Source organism: Salmo salar, chromosome 01 (assembly GCF_965601325.2).
Source record: "Salmo salar chromosome 01, fSalSal1, whole genome shotgun sequence".
Taxonomy (NCBI): domain Eukaryota; kingdom Metazoa; phylum Chordata; class Actinopteri; order Salmoniformes; family Salmonidae; genus Salmo; species Salmo salar.
The window spans coordinates 17,338,861-17,360,000 of NC_138291.1; the positions used below are offsets into that span (position 1 = coordinate 17,338,861).

General features: G+C 43.3%; 1 protein-coding gene across 1 annotated transcript in view; it reads left to right on the top strand.

Moving 5' to 3' along the window:
* Positions 1–269: 269 nt before the first annotated feature.
* Positions 270–21,140, top strand: part of LOC106569018 (kinesin-like protein KIF26B) — a 194,873-nt gene continuing 174,002 nt past the window's right edge. The window contains exons 1-2 of the mRNA XM_045714734.2: positions 270–1,217; positions 1,668–2,054. Coding sequence (XP_045570690.1) covers positions 1,158–1,217; positions 1,668–2,054 — 447 coding nt within the window. The 5' untranslated portion in view covers positions 270–1,157. The remainder of the gene's footprint in view (positions 1,218–1,667; positions 2,055–21,140) is intronic.

A 21,140-nucleotide genomic window follows, 5' to 3' on the forward strand; every position in this document is an offset into this window, starting at 1 on the left:
TCGATGCACTTATTAATGACACCGGTAATCGATGCGGTAAATTCCACAATGCCATAGGATGAAACCTGGGAACATATTCCAGTCTGTGCTAGTGAAACAGTCCTGTAGCTTAGCATCCGCTTCATCGGACCACTTCCGTATTGAGCACGTGACTGGTACTTCTTGTTTGAGTTTTTGCTTGTAAACAGGAATTAGGAGGATAGAGTTATGGTCAGATTTTTTTCAAGTGGGGGGTGAGGGAGAGCTTTTTATGTGTCTCTGTGTGTGGAGTAAAGGTGATATACCGTTTTTTCTCCTATAGTTGCACAGGTGACATGCTGGTAGAAATTAGGTTAAACGGATGATGATGAGTATTTATGAATTATGTTACTGATTAGGCCTAAACCTTTTTGATCCAACTGAACATACTGTAGTCTACCACCTCTGCTCCAGATACTTTTAATGCAATCTTGCAACCATAACCATCGTCAGCTGTAGGCCTACTACATCCCTCTCTAGTCAGCATTTACTCCCTCCAAAAGTTAACAGGACAAATGAGCTGCCACATGTCAGTCAACAAAGTATTGATTCACTATTGGTCCGCCAGCGAGGAAAGGGCAGAGAGGACCCTCCCTCAGCCAGATGTGCGCGAGCATCTATCTCCAGTCGGCACCTCTGGCTTCAGATGAGCACTGAGCCTCCTGCAGGCACACGGACAGCCAGAGGAATACCAGAGCTGTGCCTCTGCCCCGGACTCTACAGCGCTGCAGACGCGCGTCCCCACTGTCTACGCTGAGCCTGTGCAGCAGCGGCTGCATTCACTCTGCTACCGCCCTGCTTGTTGTATTTCGCCGCTCCCAGAAGAGAAACCCGTCTATACCCCACTCATACAGGCGGACCTGTTCACATTTTCACTGTGGATTTTAAGTCGTTACAGGAGACCGTGGATTGGAACTAATTATTGCGCGTATTGGATACATTTGAGCGGAATTACTGTTAGGTTATTGTTTTTCATGGTTGGAGACAGTATGCTATATTGATATCCAATCTGCGTGATATTAGTTCATCATTGAGAAGCACGCGGAGGGGCGTGGAATTCATTGACATCGATTTGGTGTCCTTGTGTGTAAAACAACCGAGATATTTTCTCCCCACTCCTCCCTTCCCTCACCTTCAGCATGACTTCTCTCTCTGGGACCAAAGAGAGGTCTGTGACCAGCAGGAGCAGAAAATACGGGGTTAGTAGCCTAGTCTATTTTTCTACTTTATGTGGATTGGATGATTATATCAGTAACACTAGCAACAACAGTGAAAAGTATAGCAGAGCTCTCATTTATTCCATCAGAGCAGTAAGGGTATGCCATAATGTTTGCTACAGGTTTGAATGCCGTTGGCAATTAATTAGGCTACTGCAGCGAAGCGGGTAGGCTAGCTAGGGAACGCAACAGTAAACAGATAGATAGATCATACTCACCTTTAGTTTTTGTAGGCTAATGCTTTTAGACATTTTTGTTCAAACTGTTTCTTTTCTACGTGGGTTTTTGCATCTCTGCCATTTTAGCCAATAAAGTCTTATACCATGGACCCAGTTGTGCTTCTAGTGAGTTATTGTTTGTCTCCTCAATTTCAATCAAATCAAATCAAATTTTACCTTAAAGGTAGGATTGTCTTTATGGTGCTCCCCACAGATTACCGACACCTCTCCGACAAAATCAGCCTCCTTCTCCCCGGAGACATGGTACAGAAAGGCCTACGAGGAGTCCCGGACCGGCAGCAGACCCGCTCCAGAGGGAGTCGGCTCCATGCCTAGCTCCACAGGCACCCCCTCCCCAGGATCTGGCACCTCTTCCCCGGGCTCTTTCTCTGGTTCCCCCGGGACCATATCCCCAGGGATCGGGACCTGTTCTCCCGGGTCTCTGGGTGGATCGCCAGGTTTCGGTACAGGTTCTGGCAGCGGGAGTTCCCCTGGTTCTGAGAGAGAGAGGGGGATATGGTGTGAGAACTGCAACGCCCGGCTGACAGAGCTGAAGAGGCAGGCGCTGAAGCTGCTGATTCCCGGCCCCTACTCCAGCAAGGTAAGCCGAGTTAGATGCACTGCTGCCCGGCTATAGCAGCCTCTGAATCTGGCGACAGGGGACCCATAGGCAAAGACCATAAGACATCACTATGGTGGTGTAAGACAGGGTTTCCAAGACTTGGGCCGAGCCCCACAGGGCCGAGCCCCACGGGGCCGAGTTTGGGAAACCTGGTGTACTATTATTTTCTGTGTCCATGTGAAGGAGGCATGAAATGAGAAGTGAGTTGGATAATGGTATAGTCCTAGATCTGACTGTAGGCATACTTTTCTGTTTGATCGAGGCTGTGTTGTGCCTGGGCTGAAGAGCCAGTGAGGCTGCCCACGGGAAAAGCTCAGCTCAGAGGCAAACAGCCCTGTCCCTGTTGCTCGTTCAGTAGCTGGCATTATGCAAAAAAAAACAGATTATGATGATGTACATACAATTCGATCAGCTTTTTCTAAAGTTTAAATCCATCAGTACCATTTGCTTCATTACACATCGTTTTGGATAGGGATTAATAAAGGCCTAGTCGATTATTGCCATTATAGTTTTTTTTCCGTTTCCATTGATGGGTTATTTTCTGTTGATAGAACCCTTTGGCGACCCATTTTTTTCTTCTGAATCCAGATAAATGAACGCCAGGGCTTTTAATGTACAGTATGAGGTGCATACATCTTTTTACTGTGCAGGGGTGTGTGTATGTGTGTGTGTGTGCGCTTAAAGAAGGTTCTCTCGCTGTAAAGGGCAATGGGCCTTTACGCTTGATTGTGATTTTCTTTTTTTTCTTTTGTTTTTGTTGTTGAGCATATTGGGGATTTCAGGCGGCCTTGCCAAGTTCTGTGCGTTGCCAAGAGTCTAGGCCCTAAAGAGTGATGAATGCAGCCCCTTGGGGAGGGAGTTATTGGGTAACAAATAACAGCATTCTGCCCGGCACAGCACACATACTGTAAACCCAGAGTGAACAGAGGATATGCGTCATGAGCCTGACTGCTGTGAAAAGCCCGCAGGGGGAGGGGAAGTAGTGGTGGGATGATCCCAATTAAAACCGATAAAAATGAGGTTCAACTCCCATGGTGCGTAATTGTCCCATTCATAAATGGGTCTATTCTAAGTGGATGCAGAGCACTCATAAACTCAACTTTTCTCTGGACCATCTTCCCATTCCAGCCTATCCTAACCTTCATGGTCTGAACATAAAAGTTGTAATGTTTTTACCCTGATATTTGAGAACGAGCATGGTTGTTGAATTATTATTTTATTTAACTAGGCAAGTCAGTTAAGAACAAATTCTTATTTTACATTGATGGCCTACCAGGGAACAGTGGGTTAACTGCCTTGTTCAGGGGCAGAACCACAGATGTTTACCTTGTCAGCTCGGGAATTTGATCCAGCCAACTTTCGGTTACTGCCCAACGCTCTAATCACTAGGTTACCTGCCGCCTCATAGTCTGCCATTCCAGGCTGGTTGTATCTACAGTTATCTCTACCTGTCTGATGGCAAGAGATCCAGGCTGGTTGTATCTACAGTTATCTCTACCTGTCTGATGGCAAGAGATCCAGGCTGGTTGTATCTACAGTTATCTCTACCTGTCTGATGGCAAGAGATCCAGGCTGGTTGTATCTACAGTTATCTCTACCTGTCTGATGGCAAGAGATCCAGGCTGGTTGTATCTACAGTTATCTCTACCTGTCTGATGGCCAGAGATCCAGGCTGGTTGTATCTACAGTTATCTCTACCTGTCTGATGGCAAGAGATCCAGGCTGGTTGTATCTACAGTTATCTCTACCTGTCTGATGGCAAGAGATCCAGGCTGGTTGTATCTACAGTTATCTCTACCTGTCTGATGGCAATCGAGGAGGTCACTCTGAGAGGTGCTTGTTTACCGTAGTCACTGCGGTCAGTGCACAGGTGATGAGTTAGTGGTAGGCCAATAGAGCAGTCCCCAGCGTGGACACAAGTGGTGCTGTGTAGCACCGGACAGCTGGAGCCTATGGAGATCAGGAGCTCACCGATCAGGACAGACAACCAAGGGTTAACACATTTCTATTACAATCATAGTGGAACTGGGAGAAACCATCATGTTTGGGAGAATTTCCCCACCTATACAAAACCCCCTATCCAACATCTGAATCTGGACTAGGACAGAGTTATTTACTAGAAATGGTATAGGATGTTGGTATGATCCCCTGGAAGCGGCATGGTATTAGAGGGTGGGAGAATATCAGTGTTTAGTCCTGTGTGCGTGTTTGTGTATGGGTTCAGATAAAGTTGACCTCTTTCTCAGCCTCCATTACTTAGTGGTAATTGGCAAGCGTGTCAGTATATAGTATTGTAGTAGATTATAGGGTGAACGTTTGGCACTCTGCCAGTGAATTACATTTAGCAGGTAAAGGCTTTCACATAGAATGAGAATAGAACTGACATTACAAACTTTCCCATTCAGAGCAATGTTGGAGGGCAGCCAGGAAGTAGGGGTGCTGCAGCACCCCCTGAAAAATCTGAATAAAAAAATGATTAAAATATTATTTTTTACTTTTTTTTATCATCAATATGACTGCTCTTCCAATGATAATTATCAACCGTTTTAAATGGCCCACCCGATATGCAAAGCCACGTGATGTAGTTTGGGGTGGGGGTGCTGCCAGCCTGGCTCTGGCTCTGCAGATGGATCTATTGGTCCGCTAACACAGGACTATTAAAGGCACTGGGCAGTCATATTGATGATTTGTGTAAAGGGAAGTTGGTAGACTTTATTTGCTTGTTGAGCTCTCTGGCTCGGAAACGTTCTGTTCTTATCAGGAACAAGATGCATAACTAGAATGGTTTGATGTGATTCATTATCATCATTGGGACAAAGTGTACTGTTATTATTGATTGGGCCTTGCGATAGACTAGCATCCTGTCCAGGGGGTGTACTTGTACATACATCTGCCTCACGCAACAGAAACAGAAGATAGGCTGCTGCCCTATGAACTGTTATAGCTCAGACAAGGCTATTAGGGATGGGGAGAGAGAGAGGTTGACCTGAGGGTTGTTGCTTGGGCAAATCTGTGTTGTTCTGACAAGAACAGGGCTGGTAGATGCTAAGTCTCTCGGAGAGGACAGGGACATGGGTTCAGTCCCAAATTGCACCCTATTCCCTATATAGTGCACTACTTTTCAACAGAGCCCTATGGAACCGATCAAAAGTAGTGCACTATAAAGGGAAAAGGGTACCATTTGGGATGCAGGCATGATACGTCCATCACCTCTGTAATCTTCTGCTTCCTGTTCCCTCCTCTGACAGAACCAGCAGACATTAGTGTTCTTATGCTAATCATGACCTTCACGGGGCCACTGTGGGGAGACCTGGTTCTCAGTCTCTGCTGTTGGCTTCCAGGAAGCGTGCTGAGCGTACAAACACAAACCCACAGGGGGGGCACAGAAATGACACCGCACAGTTGAAGAGTGCAGCAGCGGGGTCGATGTTAGAAAATGTCACTTGCCGAAATCTGTCACTGCCGTGTGTGTTTGCAAGGCTCTGGGTTGGAGGGCGATGGATGGAGAGAAAAGGAAGCAAAGAAAAAGGAAAGAAAGGGATTAAGTGTAGCCTAATTGCATGACTACAGGTACAGCAGAGCAGAGAGGGGTCTCCATTTCTGAAGGATTTCATGGATTGATGGTAGAAGCTTTTTCCTCCCCCATTCTCCCCTTCCATTCATAATGGAGGGATCTGAACTCATAGAGTGTGTCTTTTCCTTTCTTTTTGAAGTGGATGTGTTAGTTCCCTGTGCTGTGCTTCAGGTTTCAGACGTTTTGTTAGCTTACACCTTTTATGACCGACCAGCCAGCTGCAGGAGAGAGGAGGAGGAGGAGGAGGAGGAGGAGGAGGAGGAGGAGGAGGAGGCGGCGGCGGAGGGAGGACGGCTATCAAAGAAAAACAGGGATAGAGATTGCATGGGAGGAAGGAGAGAAATGTAAGACTAGAAGGTGGTAAGAAGGGAAGGAATGGACCGTAGAGGTTATGTCAGTTAGGAAGACAGGAGGGAAGGAGGGGGGATGGAGGGAGACAATAAGGGAGGAGAGGGGTCAGGGAATTGAAGTAGATGTCAGTGACACTGCATGGGAGGATTTTTATAGACACACTTGTAGCTGGAGGCTCAGAGAAAAATCTGGTAACACAGTTGAAGTTATTTAAGACCTAGTTCCTGTGTGTGCGCGTGTAACCCTCAACCACCCACGGCCAAATTGTAACTGGTGAGCGGTCTGTTCTTGGTTAGTCAGGTTCAGCTCAATAAAGTGGGTCAGAGAGTGTGGGGGTGTGTGTGCGCATGTGTGAGTATGAGCCGTAAGGGAAATGTACAAGTAGGTGTGTTCCTGGCTCAGATCCCAGTTTAGGGAGGTTTTACTTCTGTTACTGACTCCCGTGCAACACAGTGCCACTACCTGACCAGCCAGGTTGGTCAAGATTGACTGGGAAATTCCATGTCTGTCCAGGTAAGCGGCCACTAGGGGCAGCGGTGAGCGCTATTACCAACAAGTAGGCTTGTGTTTTGCTAGGGCGTTGGGGATGACGGATGGGCGTAAGCCACAAGCTCTGGCTCCGAGGGTTGCGTGTTCAATCCTAGTTCTAGGCACTCGTTATATATTTTTTAACCCTATCACAAACCTAACCATTAACTAAACCATTTGGAATTAATGCCTAAACTTAAAGGAACATTCCACAGCTTGTCTCCACGACTCCACAGCAAGTTGTTAGTGGCCCTAGTTATCCAAATTGTCCGTAAGTGTTTAAGAAAAATTGAACGAGTAAGCTATAAAATAGCCTTTTATCAAACCAGGAAGGAATTTGTAAGAATTATGAGATTACAGCAGCTTCCATGATGCTTTGCGTCTGGAAGGCAAGTATGGGAAGGAGCGTCTAAGCTAGATGGGTGCTAGCTCTGAACCACCAGGCGAAACTCGAAAATCAATCTAGTACCGATACACAACGGCAATGTACACAACAGCACTATATTAAATAATGCCATTATAACAACATTAGCTAGCAGGGGCAAAACACTTCCTCTGTCTGTTGTCATCTGTCTGCTTGGACCCGCTGGTTTATTCTGTCTTCTCCAGCCTTCTATGCCCAGCCATTACTGTCTGGGCAGTTTCCACATAGTCAATAGTCACGAAAGCCTCCCCCAGCTTTGTTGCTGCTAGTGTTTGTTTGTTTACTCATGGATTTTTATCAATATAAGGGACTACTTTCACTTGGGATGGGCTACTGAATATTACATTGCCAACTGGTTTGTGCCCTCAAAATTCTGTCCTCATACACCAAAATATTTGCGAAAGGACGCCATCCACAACTATGAGTCAGTCTACTAGCTGGGACTATGGAGCTGTACACTAGAGGATAAGGGGGAGGCGCACCAGGGCTGTGCTTTAGGAGACTGGGCCTCCGTGCTTCGCTTCCTGGCTTGTTCCTCTCCAACATGCGTTCACTCACCCAAAAAATGGACAAACTAATCAATCAGCCTATACTCTGCTACGCTTTATGTTTACTGTTCCGATATTGTATTCTCCCACTCGGCAAAAACTGGTTGAATCGACGTTGTTTTCCACATTTCAACCAAAAAACATTGAATCAACGTGGAAAACTGATTGGATTTGCAAAAAGTCATCAACGTAAGGGCAATTCGTATTGTTTTTACCCAACTTTTAACCTAAATCCAATTGCATGGTGAATTTATTTTTTATTTCACATTGAATTTACGTTAATTGACAACTCAACCAAATGTAAATCAAAACTAAATGTTGAACTGACGTCTGTGCTCAGTGGGATGTGCCTTGTCTATTCCGGGTATGTGTAAATGTACTTGGTGAATAAAGGTGATTCTGATCATTCAACAATCCTTGATGAAGTTGTAATCATCCAACTCTGCAGGGGGGGGGGGGGGGGGGGTCATCGCTTGCAGCAGCCATTCTGCACACTATAGGTTCTCTGACAGTAATAAATAGAGAAGCTCTCTGACTGACACAGAACTACATGCTCATGGCTGTTTAATTAGCAACACACTCTTTTTCAAATTCCCCACATTCGGGGGTGGGACAAGTGGAGATCAACCTCACTCCTCCCTGAAGCCTGTTGTCGTTTTCAAAAAACACGTGATTAGCCCCAAATAAGTCGCTGAGGGTAAAATCTGGTCCTATGTGTTCTGGACAACAATGTTTAGGAACCAAATGTCCGGAACGTTCCTTTAACTGTGGAGTTGTTTTTGTTTAAACCTATCCCAAACCTTAACTCCTAAACGTAACCTTCGAAATCTGACATTTATGGACAGAAGTTGGATTCTGCAGTGAGACTGTGAGAGCTTGTAATTTTTCAAAAAATTTCCTCTTGGATCACTGAGATTTTTTATTTCATAGTTATTATGTTTTTTGATCAGGTATGATGGATTTTACCCCAATTTCCACCAAATGTTCATTACCGCAACAGTCCAAAAAAAGCCATAAACAAATCAATTTGTAATACTTTTTAACATTTCTGCCCTAATGAAAAGGGCTGTGTTAAACATAACACTGAAAAAATAATATATTTAAAATTAAATTATAGAATGTAATATTCTTCCCATTTTTCGCTTTTTAGCTGTTTCTGCAATGAGAAGGCCAAGAGGGGTAAAGGGGGTGTTTTCAGAATAAGAACCTCATTCTGAAGGTTATAAGCAAAAACATTCACTTAATTTGTACTAACACTCCTCTTGATGATGGGTGAATACAACTTCATAACAACAATGATTGAGTGTTACGGTAATGAGACAGATGTCCACAGACACTGTGTTTGTACGTAATACATATTATAGTTTAATGTAAACTTAAACTAGTATACATCTTTTATGATTTATGGACAAACTACTGCAGCAACATATTTGTATTTTATTAAATGACCCGAGAATTTAAATCGGATGCATTTCGGTAATGAGAATTTGGGGTGAAAATGAACAAAATTCAAGCTAAAATGTATTTAAAATAAGACACTTTGCAAAAACTAGAAATCTTAGTCCTCAGAATGATACTGTAGTTGATTTTTGCTGATGCATCATGGTTTTGCAACTCAAATTGCTAAAACTGATTTCATGAGAATCATCCAACATACAGCATCGCTCTCATAACCGTGTCGCCTTCCGTTGCAGCGACATATGACATGTGAGATGCATACATATCTCAGTCAGCGTTAATGTGCTCTTCACGCCTGTGTGTGTGTGTGTGTGTGTGTGTGTGTGTGTGTGTGTGTGTGTGTGTGTGTGTGTGTCAGGGTTAATGTCCTATTCATGACTCTCAGGTGGGAAAGGCATTACCATATAAAGCGGTCCCTTCGTCAATACAGTGAGAAGGGATGGATGAAAAAGTCAGAGAGAGGAATGGAGGGATGCTGAATCGAAGAGCTTCTCATACAGGCTTCTCAAAGGCTCTTTCTGTCTCTCCTTTCTCCTCTTTCACTATCACTTGCTCAACCCTCTGAGTCATTACATGTTAAATTCACCTTTGACAGCGACTATTGCTGTAAGTCTCTAAGAGTTTTGCACACCTAGATTGTACAATATTTGCACATTATTCTTAAAAAAATTCTTCAAGCTCTGGTTATTGATTATTGCTAGGCAGCCATTTTTAAGTCTTGCCATAGATTGTCAAGCAGATTTAAGTCAAAACATGAACTAGGCTCAATGTCTTCTTGGTAAGCAACTCCAGTTTATATTTGGCCTTGTGTTTTAAGTTATTGTCCTGCTGAAAGGTGAATTTGTCTAAGTCTGTTTTCCAACAGAAACTGGGAAACAGGTTTTCCTCTAGGATTTTGCCTGTGCTTAGCTCTATTACGTTTATTTTTATCTTAACCTTCCTTGTCTTTGCCGATGACAAGCATACCCATAACCATAACATGATGCAGCCACCACCATGCTTGAAAATATGAAGAGTGATACGCAGTGATGTGTTGTGTTGGATTTGCCCTAAACATTATGTCCTGAGTTTGTATTCAGGACATAAAATGTATTTCTTTGCCAAATGTTTTGCAGTTTTTACTTTAGTGCCTTATGTTTTGTTATATTTGTATTCTGTACAGGCTTCCTTCTTTTCACTCAAAAGGTTAGTATTGTGGAGTAACTACAATGTTGTTGATCCATCCTCAGTTTTCTCTTATCACAGCCATTAAACCCTGACTGTTTTGAAGTTGCCATTGGCCTCATGGTGAAATCCATGAGCGGTTTCTTTCCTCTCCGGCAATTGAGTTAGGAAGGATGCCTGTATCTTTGTAGTGACTGGGTGTATTGATACACCATCTAAAGTGTAATTAACTTCACCATGCTCAAAGGGATATTTAATGTCTGCTTTTTTTATTTCCCCCCATGTACCAATAGGTGCCCTTCTTTATAAGGCATTGGAAAACCTCCCTGGTCTTTGTGGTTGAATCTGTGTTTGAAATTCACTGCTCGACTGAGGATAATTGTATGTGTGGGGTACAGAGATGACCATGTTAAACACTATTATTGCACACAGTGAGTCCATGCAATTTGTGTGACTTGTTAAGCACATTTTTACTCCTGAACTTATTTAGTCTTAACGTAACAAAGGGGTTGAATACTTATTGACTCAAGACATTTCAGATTTTCATTTTTTATTTATTTGTAAACATTTCTAAAAACATAATTCGACTTTGACATTATGGAGTATTGTGTGAAGGCCAGTCACACATAATATCTCTTCAGGCTGTAATATTCCAGACTCTGACATGGCTCGTTCTGATATTTCTTCATTTCTAGTTTTTTAAACTTTTGGATTACAGTGGGGGGAAAAAGTATTTGATCCCCTGCTGATTTTGTATGTTTGCCCACTTACAAAGAAATGATCAGTCTATCATTTTAATGGTAGGTTTATTTGAACAGTGAGAGACAGAATAACAACAAAAAAATCCAGAAAAACGCATGTCAAAAATGTTATAAAATGATTTGCATTTTAATGAGGGAAATAAGTATTTAACCCCTCTGCAAAACATGACTTAGTACTTGGTGGCAAAACCCTTGTTGGCAATCACAGAGGTCAGACGTTTCTTGTAGTTGGCCACCAGGTTTGCACACATCTCAGGAGGGATTTTGTCCCACTCCTCTTTGCAGATCTTCTCCAAGTCAATAAGGGTTTGAGGCTGACGTTTGGCAACTCGAACCTTCAGCTCCCTCCACAGATTTTCTATGGGATTAAGGTCTGGAGACTGGCTAGGCCACTCCAGGACCTTAATGTGCTTCTTCTTGAGCCACTCCTTTGTTGCCTTGGCCGTGTGTTTTGGATCATTGTCATGCTGGAATACCTATCCACGACCCATTTTCAATGCCCTGGCTGAGGGAAGGAGGTTCTCACCCAAGATTTGACGGTACATGGCCCCGTCCATCGTCCCTTTGATGCGGTGAAGTTGTCCTGTCCCCTTAGCAGAAAAACACCCCCAAAGCATAATGTTTCCACCTCCATGTTTGACGGCGGGGATGGTGTTCTTGGGGTCATAGGCAGCATTCCTCCTCCTCCAAACATGGCGAGTTGAGTTGATGCCAAAGAGCTCCATTTTGGTCTCATCTGACCACAACACTTTCACCAGTTGTCCTCTGAGTCATTCAGATGTTCATTGTCAAACTTCAGACGGGCATGTACATGTATTCTTGAGCAGGGGGACCTTGCGGGCGCTGCACGATTTCAGTCCTTCACGGCGTAGTGTGTTACCAATTGTTTTCTTGGTGACTATGGTCCCAGCTGCCTTGAGATCATTGACAAGATCCTCCCGTGTAGTTCTGGGCTGATTCCTCACCGTTCTCATGATCATTGCAACTCCACGAGGTGAGATCTTGCATGGAGCCCCAGGCCGAGGGATATTGACAGTTCTTTTGTGTTTCTTCCATTTGTGAAAAATCGCACCAAATGTTGTCACCTTCTCACCAAGCTGCTTGGCGATGGTCTTGTAGCCCATTCCAGCCTTGTGTAGGTCTACAATCTTGTCCCTGACATCCTTGGAGAGCTCTTTGGTCTTGGCCATGGTGGAGAGTTTGGAATCTGATTGATTGCTTCTGTAGACAGGTGTCTCTTTTACAGGTAACAAGCTGCGGTTTGGAGCACTCCCTTTAAGAGAGTGCTCCTAATCCAGCTCGTTACCTGTATAAAAGACACCTGGGAGCCAGAAATCTTTCTGATTGAGAGGGGGTCAAATACTTATTTCCCTCATTAAAATGCAAATCAATTTATAACATTTTTGACATGCGTTTTTCTGGATTTTTTTGTTGTTATTCTGTCTCTCACTGTTCAAATAATCCTACCATTAAAATTATAGACGGATCCTTTCTTTGTCAGTGGGCAAACGTACAAAATCAGCAGGGGATCAAATACTTTTTTCCCCCACTGTATGTGTGTATTCTTATTGTGTTACTAAATATTAGTGCGCCGTTGGAGCTAGAAACGTAAGCATTTCGCTGCACCTGCGATTAAATTCTACAAATCTGTGTACATGACCAATAAACTTTGCTTTGATTTTGTAACTTTTGGATCATAATGACCAAGATCAGTGGGGACCTGATCCTAGATCAGCACTCCTACTCTGAGACGCTATGTGAATACGGCCCCTGATTGTACCGCCGCTACCTGCCGTGTCGTTTGGAACACTGGACCGTTGCTACCATGGCAACACAGAGAGTGGCCAGACCCAATTCCGTTCTCACACAAATAGACAAATAAATATATAAATATTTTTGGAAATAAATAAATACAAGTGGAGAAAATTGATTTTCTTCCTCTCTTCCAGCTACTGGGTTTTGCTGCGCACACACACACACACACACACACACACACACACACACACACACACACACACACACACACACACACACACATATATATGCGTGCACGCTGGGGTGTGTGATTGTGTCCCAGCAGGGGAGTGTAAGCTGTGAGTTTTCTGCTCCTGCTTTATTGGTTTAGACCAGCATGGTTCTCACTGTGCACAGAGCTATAGACACAATGACAACAAGCTTTAGAAGGGGGGTCCTCTCCCCCATCTCCCTCACTGACTATTCCTCCCTCCCTCTGCCCTCCTCCCTCCCCTGCTCCTCTCTACAGGAGCTGTATGTACAGTACCAGTCAAAAGTTTGGACACACCTTCCAAGGTTTTTCTTTATTTTGACTATTTTCTACATTGTAGAATAATAGTGAAGACATAAAAACTATGAAATAACGCATATGGAATCATGTAGTAACCAAAAAAAGTGTTTAACAAATCAAAATATATTTTATATTTGAGATTCTTCAAAGTAGTCACCCTGTGCCTTGATGACAGCTTTCCACACTCTTGGCATTCTCTCAACCAGCTTCATAAAGAATTATTTTCCAATGGTCTTGAAGGAGTTCCCACATATGCTGAGCACTTGTTGGCTGCTTTTCCCACTCTGAGGTCCAACTCACCCCAAACCATCTCTATTGGGTTGTGGTCGGGTGATTGTGGAGGCCAGGTCATCTGATGCAGCACTCCATCACTGTCCTTGGTCAAATTGCGCTTACACAGCCTGGAGGTGTTTTGGGTCATTGTCCTGATAGTCTCACTAAGCTCAAACCATATGTGATATTTCTTTGTTTTGATATATTCACTATTATTCTACAATGTATACAATAGTAAAAATAAAGAAAAACCCTTGCATGAGTAGGTGTGTCCAAACTTTTGACTGGTAGTGTGTGTGTGTGTGTCTGTGTGTGTGTGTGTGTGTGACACACACACACACACACACACACACACACACACACACACACATTTGTCTGCCCAGCGTGTTTGTGTACATGTATATTCTCTGCAGTCTCAGTGGACGTGTAACCGCTGGTGCGGTCTCTGTGGACGTGTAAACGCTGGTGCGGTCTCTGTGGACGTGTAAACGCTGGTGCGGTCTCTGTGAACGTGTAACCGCTGGTGCGGTCTCTGTGGACGTGTAACCGCTGGTGCGGTCTCTGTGGACGTGTAACCGCTGGTGCGGTCTCTGTGGACGTGTAACCGCTGGTGCGGTCAGAGCGAGTCTAGTTTTAGCCTGGCTACTATTAGCTTCACTGGCTCACTCTGCTGCTATGATTACATGTTACGGCTTCCCTCTCCAAATTGTGTGTAAATACATATCACTTTGGGGTGCTAGACGGAGCCATGAAAACCCTTATAATCAGAGTGTTATTTCAGGCTTCCAGCTCTAGTGTTGTTTTTCAGGCAGACACTAGACGTGTGGGCGACTAAGAGCATCTTCACACTTAATACACTTTCGGCTAGACATATTACTCAAAATGTCAAATGTCAAATGTGTACTTGCTACGTCTCAACCACTACCACTGGAGGCAGCACATGACACTCACCTGAAAGTTGCCACCCTTGAAGCAGGGCAGTGTAAACCAAATTGTCTCATTGAGCCAACATTCCTACTGTATAAATGGTAATAGCAGAGCAATGTTTTTGAAACATCTGAAATGTATAGATATTTTCCTAATATTTGAGACTTTTTTATTGAGTTTTTACCTGAAATTGCATTAACAGCCTGTTACAGTGTGAAATTGTCGCAAGTAGCTGCCGTCTGCACTGAGCCCATGTAAAACTATGGAAGCTGATCCCCACCACCAAAAACATGTTAAAGATGGATCATACAAATAGAATATCTTTTTTAATTTGTAACATTGTGTGGTGATTTCAGAGTTGGCACAACAGGTCCCAGAGTCGTGGTGGGGAATTGTTTTCCTGGGGCCCACAGTTTTTCCTGGTAGTAGGCTAACCTAACCAACTCCGAACCCTAGTTGTAGTGTATGACACAGCAATACAGTGCATTCGGAAAGAATTCAGACCTCTTCACCTTTTCCACATTTTGTTATGTTACAGCCTTATTCTAAAATGTATTAAATAAAAAAACAGATATCACATTTACATAAGTATTCAGACCCTTTACTCAGTACTTTGTTGAAGCACCTTTGGTAGCGATAACAGCCTCGAGTCTTCTTGGGTATAATCTTGGCACACCTGTATTTGCGGATTTTCTCCCATTGTTCTCTGCAGATCTTTTGAAGCTCTGTCAGGTTGGATGGGGGAGCGTTGGTGCACAGCTATTTTCAGGTCTCTCCATAGATGTTCGATCGGGTTCAAGTCTGGGCTCTGGCTGGGCCACTCAAGGACATTCAGAGATTTGTCCTGAAGCCACTCATGCATTGTCTTGGTTGTGTGCTTAGGGTTGTTGTCCTGTTGGAAGGTGAACCTTCGCTCCAGTCTGAGGTCCTGAGCGCTCTGAAGCAAGTTTTCATCAAGGCTCGCTCTGTACTTTGCTCCGTTCATCTTTCCCATGATCCTGACTAGACTCCCAGTCTCTTCCGCTGAAAAATATCCCTACAGCATGATGCTGCCACTACCATGCCTCACCATAGGGATGGTATTGGCCAGGTGATGAGCAGTGCCTGGTTTCCTCCAGACGTGACGCTTGGCATTCAGTTCAATCTTGGGTTCATCATACCAAAGAATCTTGTTTCTCATGGTCTGAGAGTCCTTTAGGTGCCTTTTGCAAACTCCAAGCAGACTGTCATGTGCCTTTTACTGAGGAGTGGCTTCCGTCTGGCCACTCTACCATAAAAGCCTGATTGGTGGAGTGCTGCAGAGATGGTTGTCCTTCTGGAAGGTTCTCCCATCCCCACAGAGGAACTCTGGAGCTCTGTCAGAGTTACCATCAGGTTCTTGGTCACCTCCCTGACCAAGGCCCTTCTCCCCCAATTGCTCTGTTTGGCTCTGTTTCTTCCATTTAAGACTGATGGAGACCACTGTGTTCTTGGGGACCTTCAAGTCTGCAGAAATTCTTTGGTACCATTACCCAGATCTGTGCCTCGACACAATCCTGTCTCAGACCTCTACAGACAATTCCTTCGACCTCATGGCTTGGTTTTTGCTCTGACATGCACTGTCAACTGTGGGACCTTCTATAGACATGTGTGTGCCTTTCCAAATCATGTCCAATCAATTGAATTTAACACAGGTAGACTCCAATCAAGTTGTAGAAACATCTTAAGGATGATCAATAGAAACAGGATGCACCTGAGATCAATTGTGAGTCTTATTGCGAAGGGTCTGAATACTTATGTAAATAAGGTATTTCTGTTTTTTTTAATACTTTTTCAAATATTTCTAAAACCTGTTTTCGCTTTGTTATTATGGGGTATTATGTGTAGATTGATGAGTTTTTTGTTGTTATTTAATACATTTTAAAATAAGGCTGTAACTTAACAAAATGTGGAAAAAGTCAAGGGATCTGAATACTTTCCGAATGCACTGTAAATCAGCTGTAAAAAAAACGGTTTTATACAGGCTATGATGGGACCAGATTGTTTTTCTAATTTGGCCATATGGTTTTAAAAACAAACTTGTGGAAAACACATACAAACACCTGCGATTGAATAAGAACTAACAGGGCTGAGCTCCATAATGTAGGCCTTTGCATCTGTAATTTAAAAAGATACTCATACAGTATGTCATCACTTTTGTGTTGATTGATTCATTCCAGTTAATCATTTTGGATTAAAAAGGCCTATGTAGTCACACCACCCGAAGTGTGAATAGAAATCAAGTTTGATCACATTCACATTTTCTCAGAACACAAATGGGCCTATTTGAGGCTATAAAAACATGGCGTTACGTTTCCCCTGGCTCAGATGGGATCAGAGTGCATGGTGGGTATGTGCTTTCATATAAAACAGCCTGTTGCGGTGAATTCACTTATACCCACATTGCAAAATGTAATGATTTGCATGATATTGATAAAAAATTAAGTCTGGTTTGTTGTAAGGTTGTGTTTTTATATTGGTATGAGTTAATCGTACATTTTTCATAGGCTAACGTTACTTGATAAAGACATGCTGTTAGCAACTCTGTGCTTTTGTCTTGAAGCTAAAATGTAACAAGTGTAGCCTACAGACGAGAAAATAAACCCACATACAGTACATGCTTATGAATTGTTGCACTATTCAATAGTGTAATATGCTTTCGATAAAGTATCTGTCATTGTTGAATAGTTTTTGCTTACTGGCTAATGGCTACTGGGATATTTACAACAATTTGAGCTGCAGACCAAGAATGTTGTGTTTCCGGCGACAACGTCTGGTAAAACAAGGATTCAATGTGAATTGAATAGTAGAATTCTCTTTTACCAACCCACTCCTCAGACTATCCTTCATATCTTGTAGTGGGAATAGGGCCTAAGTGGTTATTTACAGTAGTGCTAAAGGCTCTTCTAACATTAGACATCTCCCCCAGCTCTCACTGACGTTGTTTGATGGTTATTTCTGAGTCTGAGGTGTTGGAGGTGTCGGATACTGGGGAAGTGTGAGTATGAGTGAGAGAGAACATTGAGTTTCTTAAACAGTTTTGTAGGTCTGACTTGAGAGGGCAAAGCTGAATCTATAGAGAACCTGATCAGCTAGGTTTCCTAGACTAGAGGCCAGCTCAATACTATAGACAATTGGACAATTTAATAGACACTGCAGTCAATAAAACCTAATAAAAACATCTCGTCCAGGACCGGAGTCTAGACAGACTGGTGCGCTATAGCCCTTCAGAGCTACAGTAGGTCTTTATGAAAATAAGCCATTTGCCACATGGGCCTGCCATCATTCATTTTGAACTGGACTGTGTGTTTACAGGCAGTAGGGCCTGCCATCATTCATCCATCATTCATTTTGAACTGGACTGTGTGTTTACAGGCAGTAGGGTCTGCCATCATTCATCCATCATTCATTTTGAACTGGACTGTGTGTTTACAGGCAGTAGGCCCTGCCATCACTCATCCATCATTCATTTTGAACTGGAGCGGAGAGGGTATTCTCTGCTGCTAGCCTACTTTCCAGGCACCATCGCATGAGCCTGAATCCACAGACTCTGGCCAAACTTGTGTTTTTAAAAGTGATTTCAAAGTCACTGTAGACTGAGCATTTTTTCATTGAATTTTTACTCAGTTCTAAGTAAGTCACAGCCTATATGCACAATGTATAGACTGTATAATGATTTAATGCTTCACAATTAATTTATTTGGAGCCTTGAAATAATAGGCTAATAATATAGCCAAAATAATTCATTTTCATTCCTTCTTAGGCTACCTGTCTGGCTCCTGACCGATTTCGAGTGATTATATGCTGTTTAATAAGACACGTAGCCTATTTCAAATGATGAGTGTTGTTTATTAAAATACTTTTCATTCAAATCATATGGATTGGTTTCAATACTTCAAAACCAAATGGTAGGACCAGGTAGTCACAAAAATAGATGGCTGTTGGTTCATGGAGATTTTAATGAATGGAGCAAATTTGGAGAAGCATTTTTTTCCCCTTTGATCAAGGAGCGGTTTTTAGCGGTGGGATTGGAAAGGATGTGGAGTGACGGAGCGGTGCGCAAGCACCTCTCCGTGTGCGATGAGCTGGATTTCCTAACTCTCAACTCCACTCACATACTTTGACACTGGGCGCTCTGGCCGAGGACTAGGGTTGATCCGATTGATCGTTCCTCACAACGGAAGTCAAGCACCCAAGCTAATTGGCTAAAGTTGGCAAGCTTGCAAGCTACTTTCATCTCACTCCGACCATTTTACTCGCCCTAGCAGAGCTGGTTAGGCTGTTCATGTTAATTAGAGTATTAGTGACTAACTGTGCTACTGGCAACAATAAAACATTTTTTTTTACTGACACCTGTCATATTCAGCGGGGTTTGCATGCAAATTCATCAGTTATTCTGCTCTCTGGCACACTCAAACGAGAGTGCTCTGAAATCGGAGTAGTTAGCCAGAGTTTACAAACGCAAGAGATATGCTAACTGGATAGCAGTTGTTCAAGTTCAGCATAGCTAGCTAGCTAGCTAGCAAAGTGATTCAAATGTATTTTTAGCTATGCAAATTACACCTGCATCTGTAGCCAAAGAAAAACGATATGAGGGGAAAACCTCGGTCACTCACCCATTTCTCCAATGACATGACATCCTCCCAGCAGCTAGCTAGCTAGCTAACGTTATGCTCTGTGTTTTTAGCTTTCTAAATAAATAGGTACATAAATAAATACTTTAGCCTATTAGCCACCTTATGACTGACTTGTGATCATTGCCCTTGCTAGATTGATTGTATTGACATTCCCAGGCTTCAAATCAAAATCAAATTGAATGGTCACATACGCGTGTTTAGCAGATGTTATTGCGGGTGTAGTGAAATGCTTGCGTTTCTAGTTCCATCAGTGCAGTAATATCTAACAAGTAATATCTAACAATTTCACAACAATACACACAAATCTAAAGTAAAGGAATGGAATTAAGAATATATCAATATTTGGACGAGCAATGTCAGAGCGGCATTGACTAAGATACAGTAGAATAGAATAAAATGTATATGAGATGATGGCAGTGCGATGGCAATTGCATCGTCTGTGTATCTATTGGGGCGGTAAGCAAATAGGCTCTAGGTCTAGGGTGTCAGGTAATGTAGAGGTGATATGATCCTTGACTAGTCTCTCAAAGCACTTCATGATGTCAGTGCTATGGGGCGATAGTCATATAGTTCAGTTACCTTTGCTTTCTTGGGTACAGGAACAATGGTGACCATCTTGAAGCATGTGGGGACAGCAGACTGTGATAGGGAGAGATTGAATATGTTCGTAAACACTCCAGGCAACTGGTCTGCGCATGCTCTGAGGACGCGGCTAGGGATGGCGTCTGGGCCGGCAGCCTTGCAAGGGTTAACACGCTTAAATGTCTTACTCACGTCGGCCACGGAGAAGGAGAGCCCACAGTCCTTGGTAGCGGGCCTCGTCGGTGGCACTGTTTTCTCCTCAAAGCAGGCGAAGGTGTTTAGCTTGTCCAGAAGCAAGACGTATGTGTCCGCGACGTGGCTGGTTTTCCCTTTGTAGTCCGTGATTGTCTGCAGACCCTGCCAAATACGTCTGAGTCGTTGAATTGCGACTCCACTTTGTCTCTGTACTGATGTTTTTCCTGTTTGATTGCCTTATGCAGGGAATAACTACAGTTTATATTCAACCATATTCCCAGTCACCTTGGTTAAATGCGGTGGTTTACGCTTTCAGTTTTCAGCTGCCATCTATCCACGGTTTCTGTTTAGGGTAGGTTTTAATAGTCACAGCGGGTACAACTTCTCCTATACACTTCCTGATTAACTCAGCCACCGTATCAGTGTATTCGTCAATGTTATTCTCGGAGGCTACCCTGAACATATCCCAATCCCCGTGGATTCCGATTAGTCAGACCAGCATTGAATAGTTCTTAGCATGGGTACTTCCTGTTTTGAGTTTCTGCCTATAGGAAGGGAGGAGCAAAATGGAATCGTGATCAGATTTGCCGAAGGGAGGGCGGGGGAGGGCCTTGTATGCATCCCGTAAGTTGGAGTAGCAGTGGTCGAGTGTTTTAGCATCGTGAGTACTACAGTCAATGTGTTGATAGAACTTTGGTAGCGTTTTCCTCAAATTTGCTTTGTTAAAATCCACAGATACAATAAATGTGGCCTCAGGATATGTGGTTTCCAGTTTGCATAATGTCCAGCGACGTTCTTTGAGGGCCATCGTGGTACGAACAAAGGATCTAATTCGGGAAAGTTGTATTCCTGGTTGTAATGCTGCTGTTCTGATATCCAAAAGTTCTTCCTGGTTGTATGTAATAACAGAAAAAAAATTCAGGGCTGATAATGTAAGAAATAACACATAAAAAAACGAAATACTACAAAGTTGCCTAGGGCATAGAAGCACAGTTGCTCTATCTATCGACGCAATTTTCACCAGTTACATTCGTTCGTTTTTGTCAAAAATATTGAGTAATTGAAACTGAAACGGTGCATCCCGAATGGGTGGAGGTAGCAAACAATGTACCAGGCCATCTATGATATACAACCTGATATCAACCATTTTTGGACTACCAAGAAATGTATCGGTGAATTATATCAGAAGGGAAGAATCAGAGAGGCCCAACTCGGTGGAAAATCTGTCTCCCTCCAACTGGTGGCATATTTTCGTTGTTTCGCACACCAAGCAAGGACTTTTTGTATGGAGGTCAATGAGGGAGTGTCGAATTTGGTAAA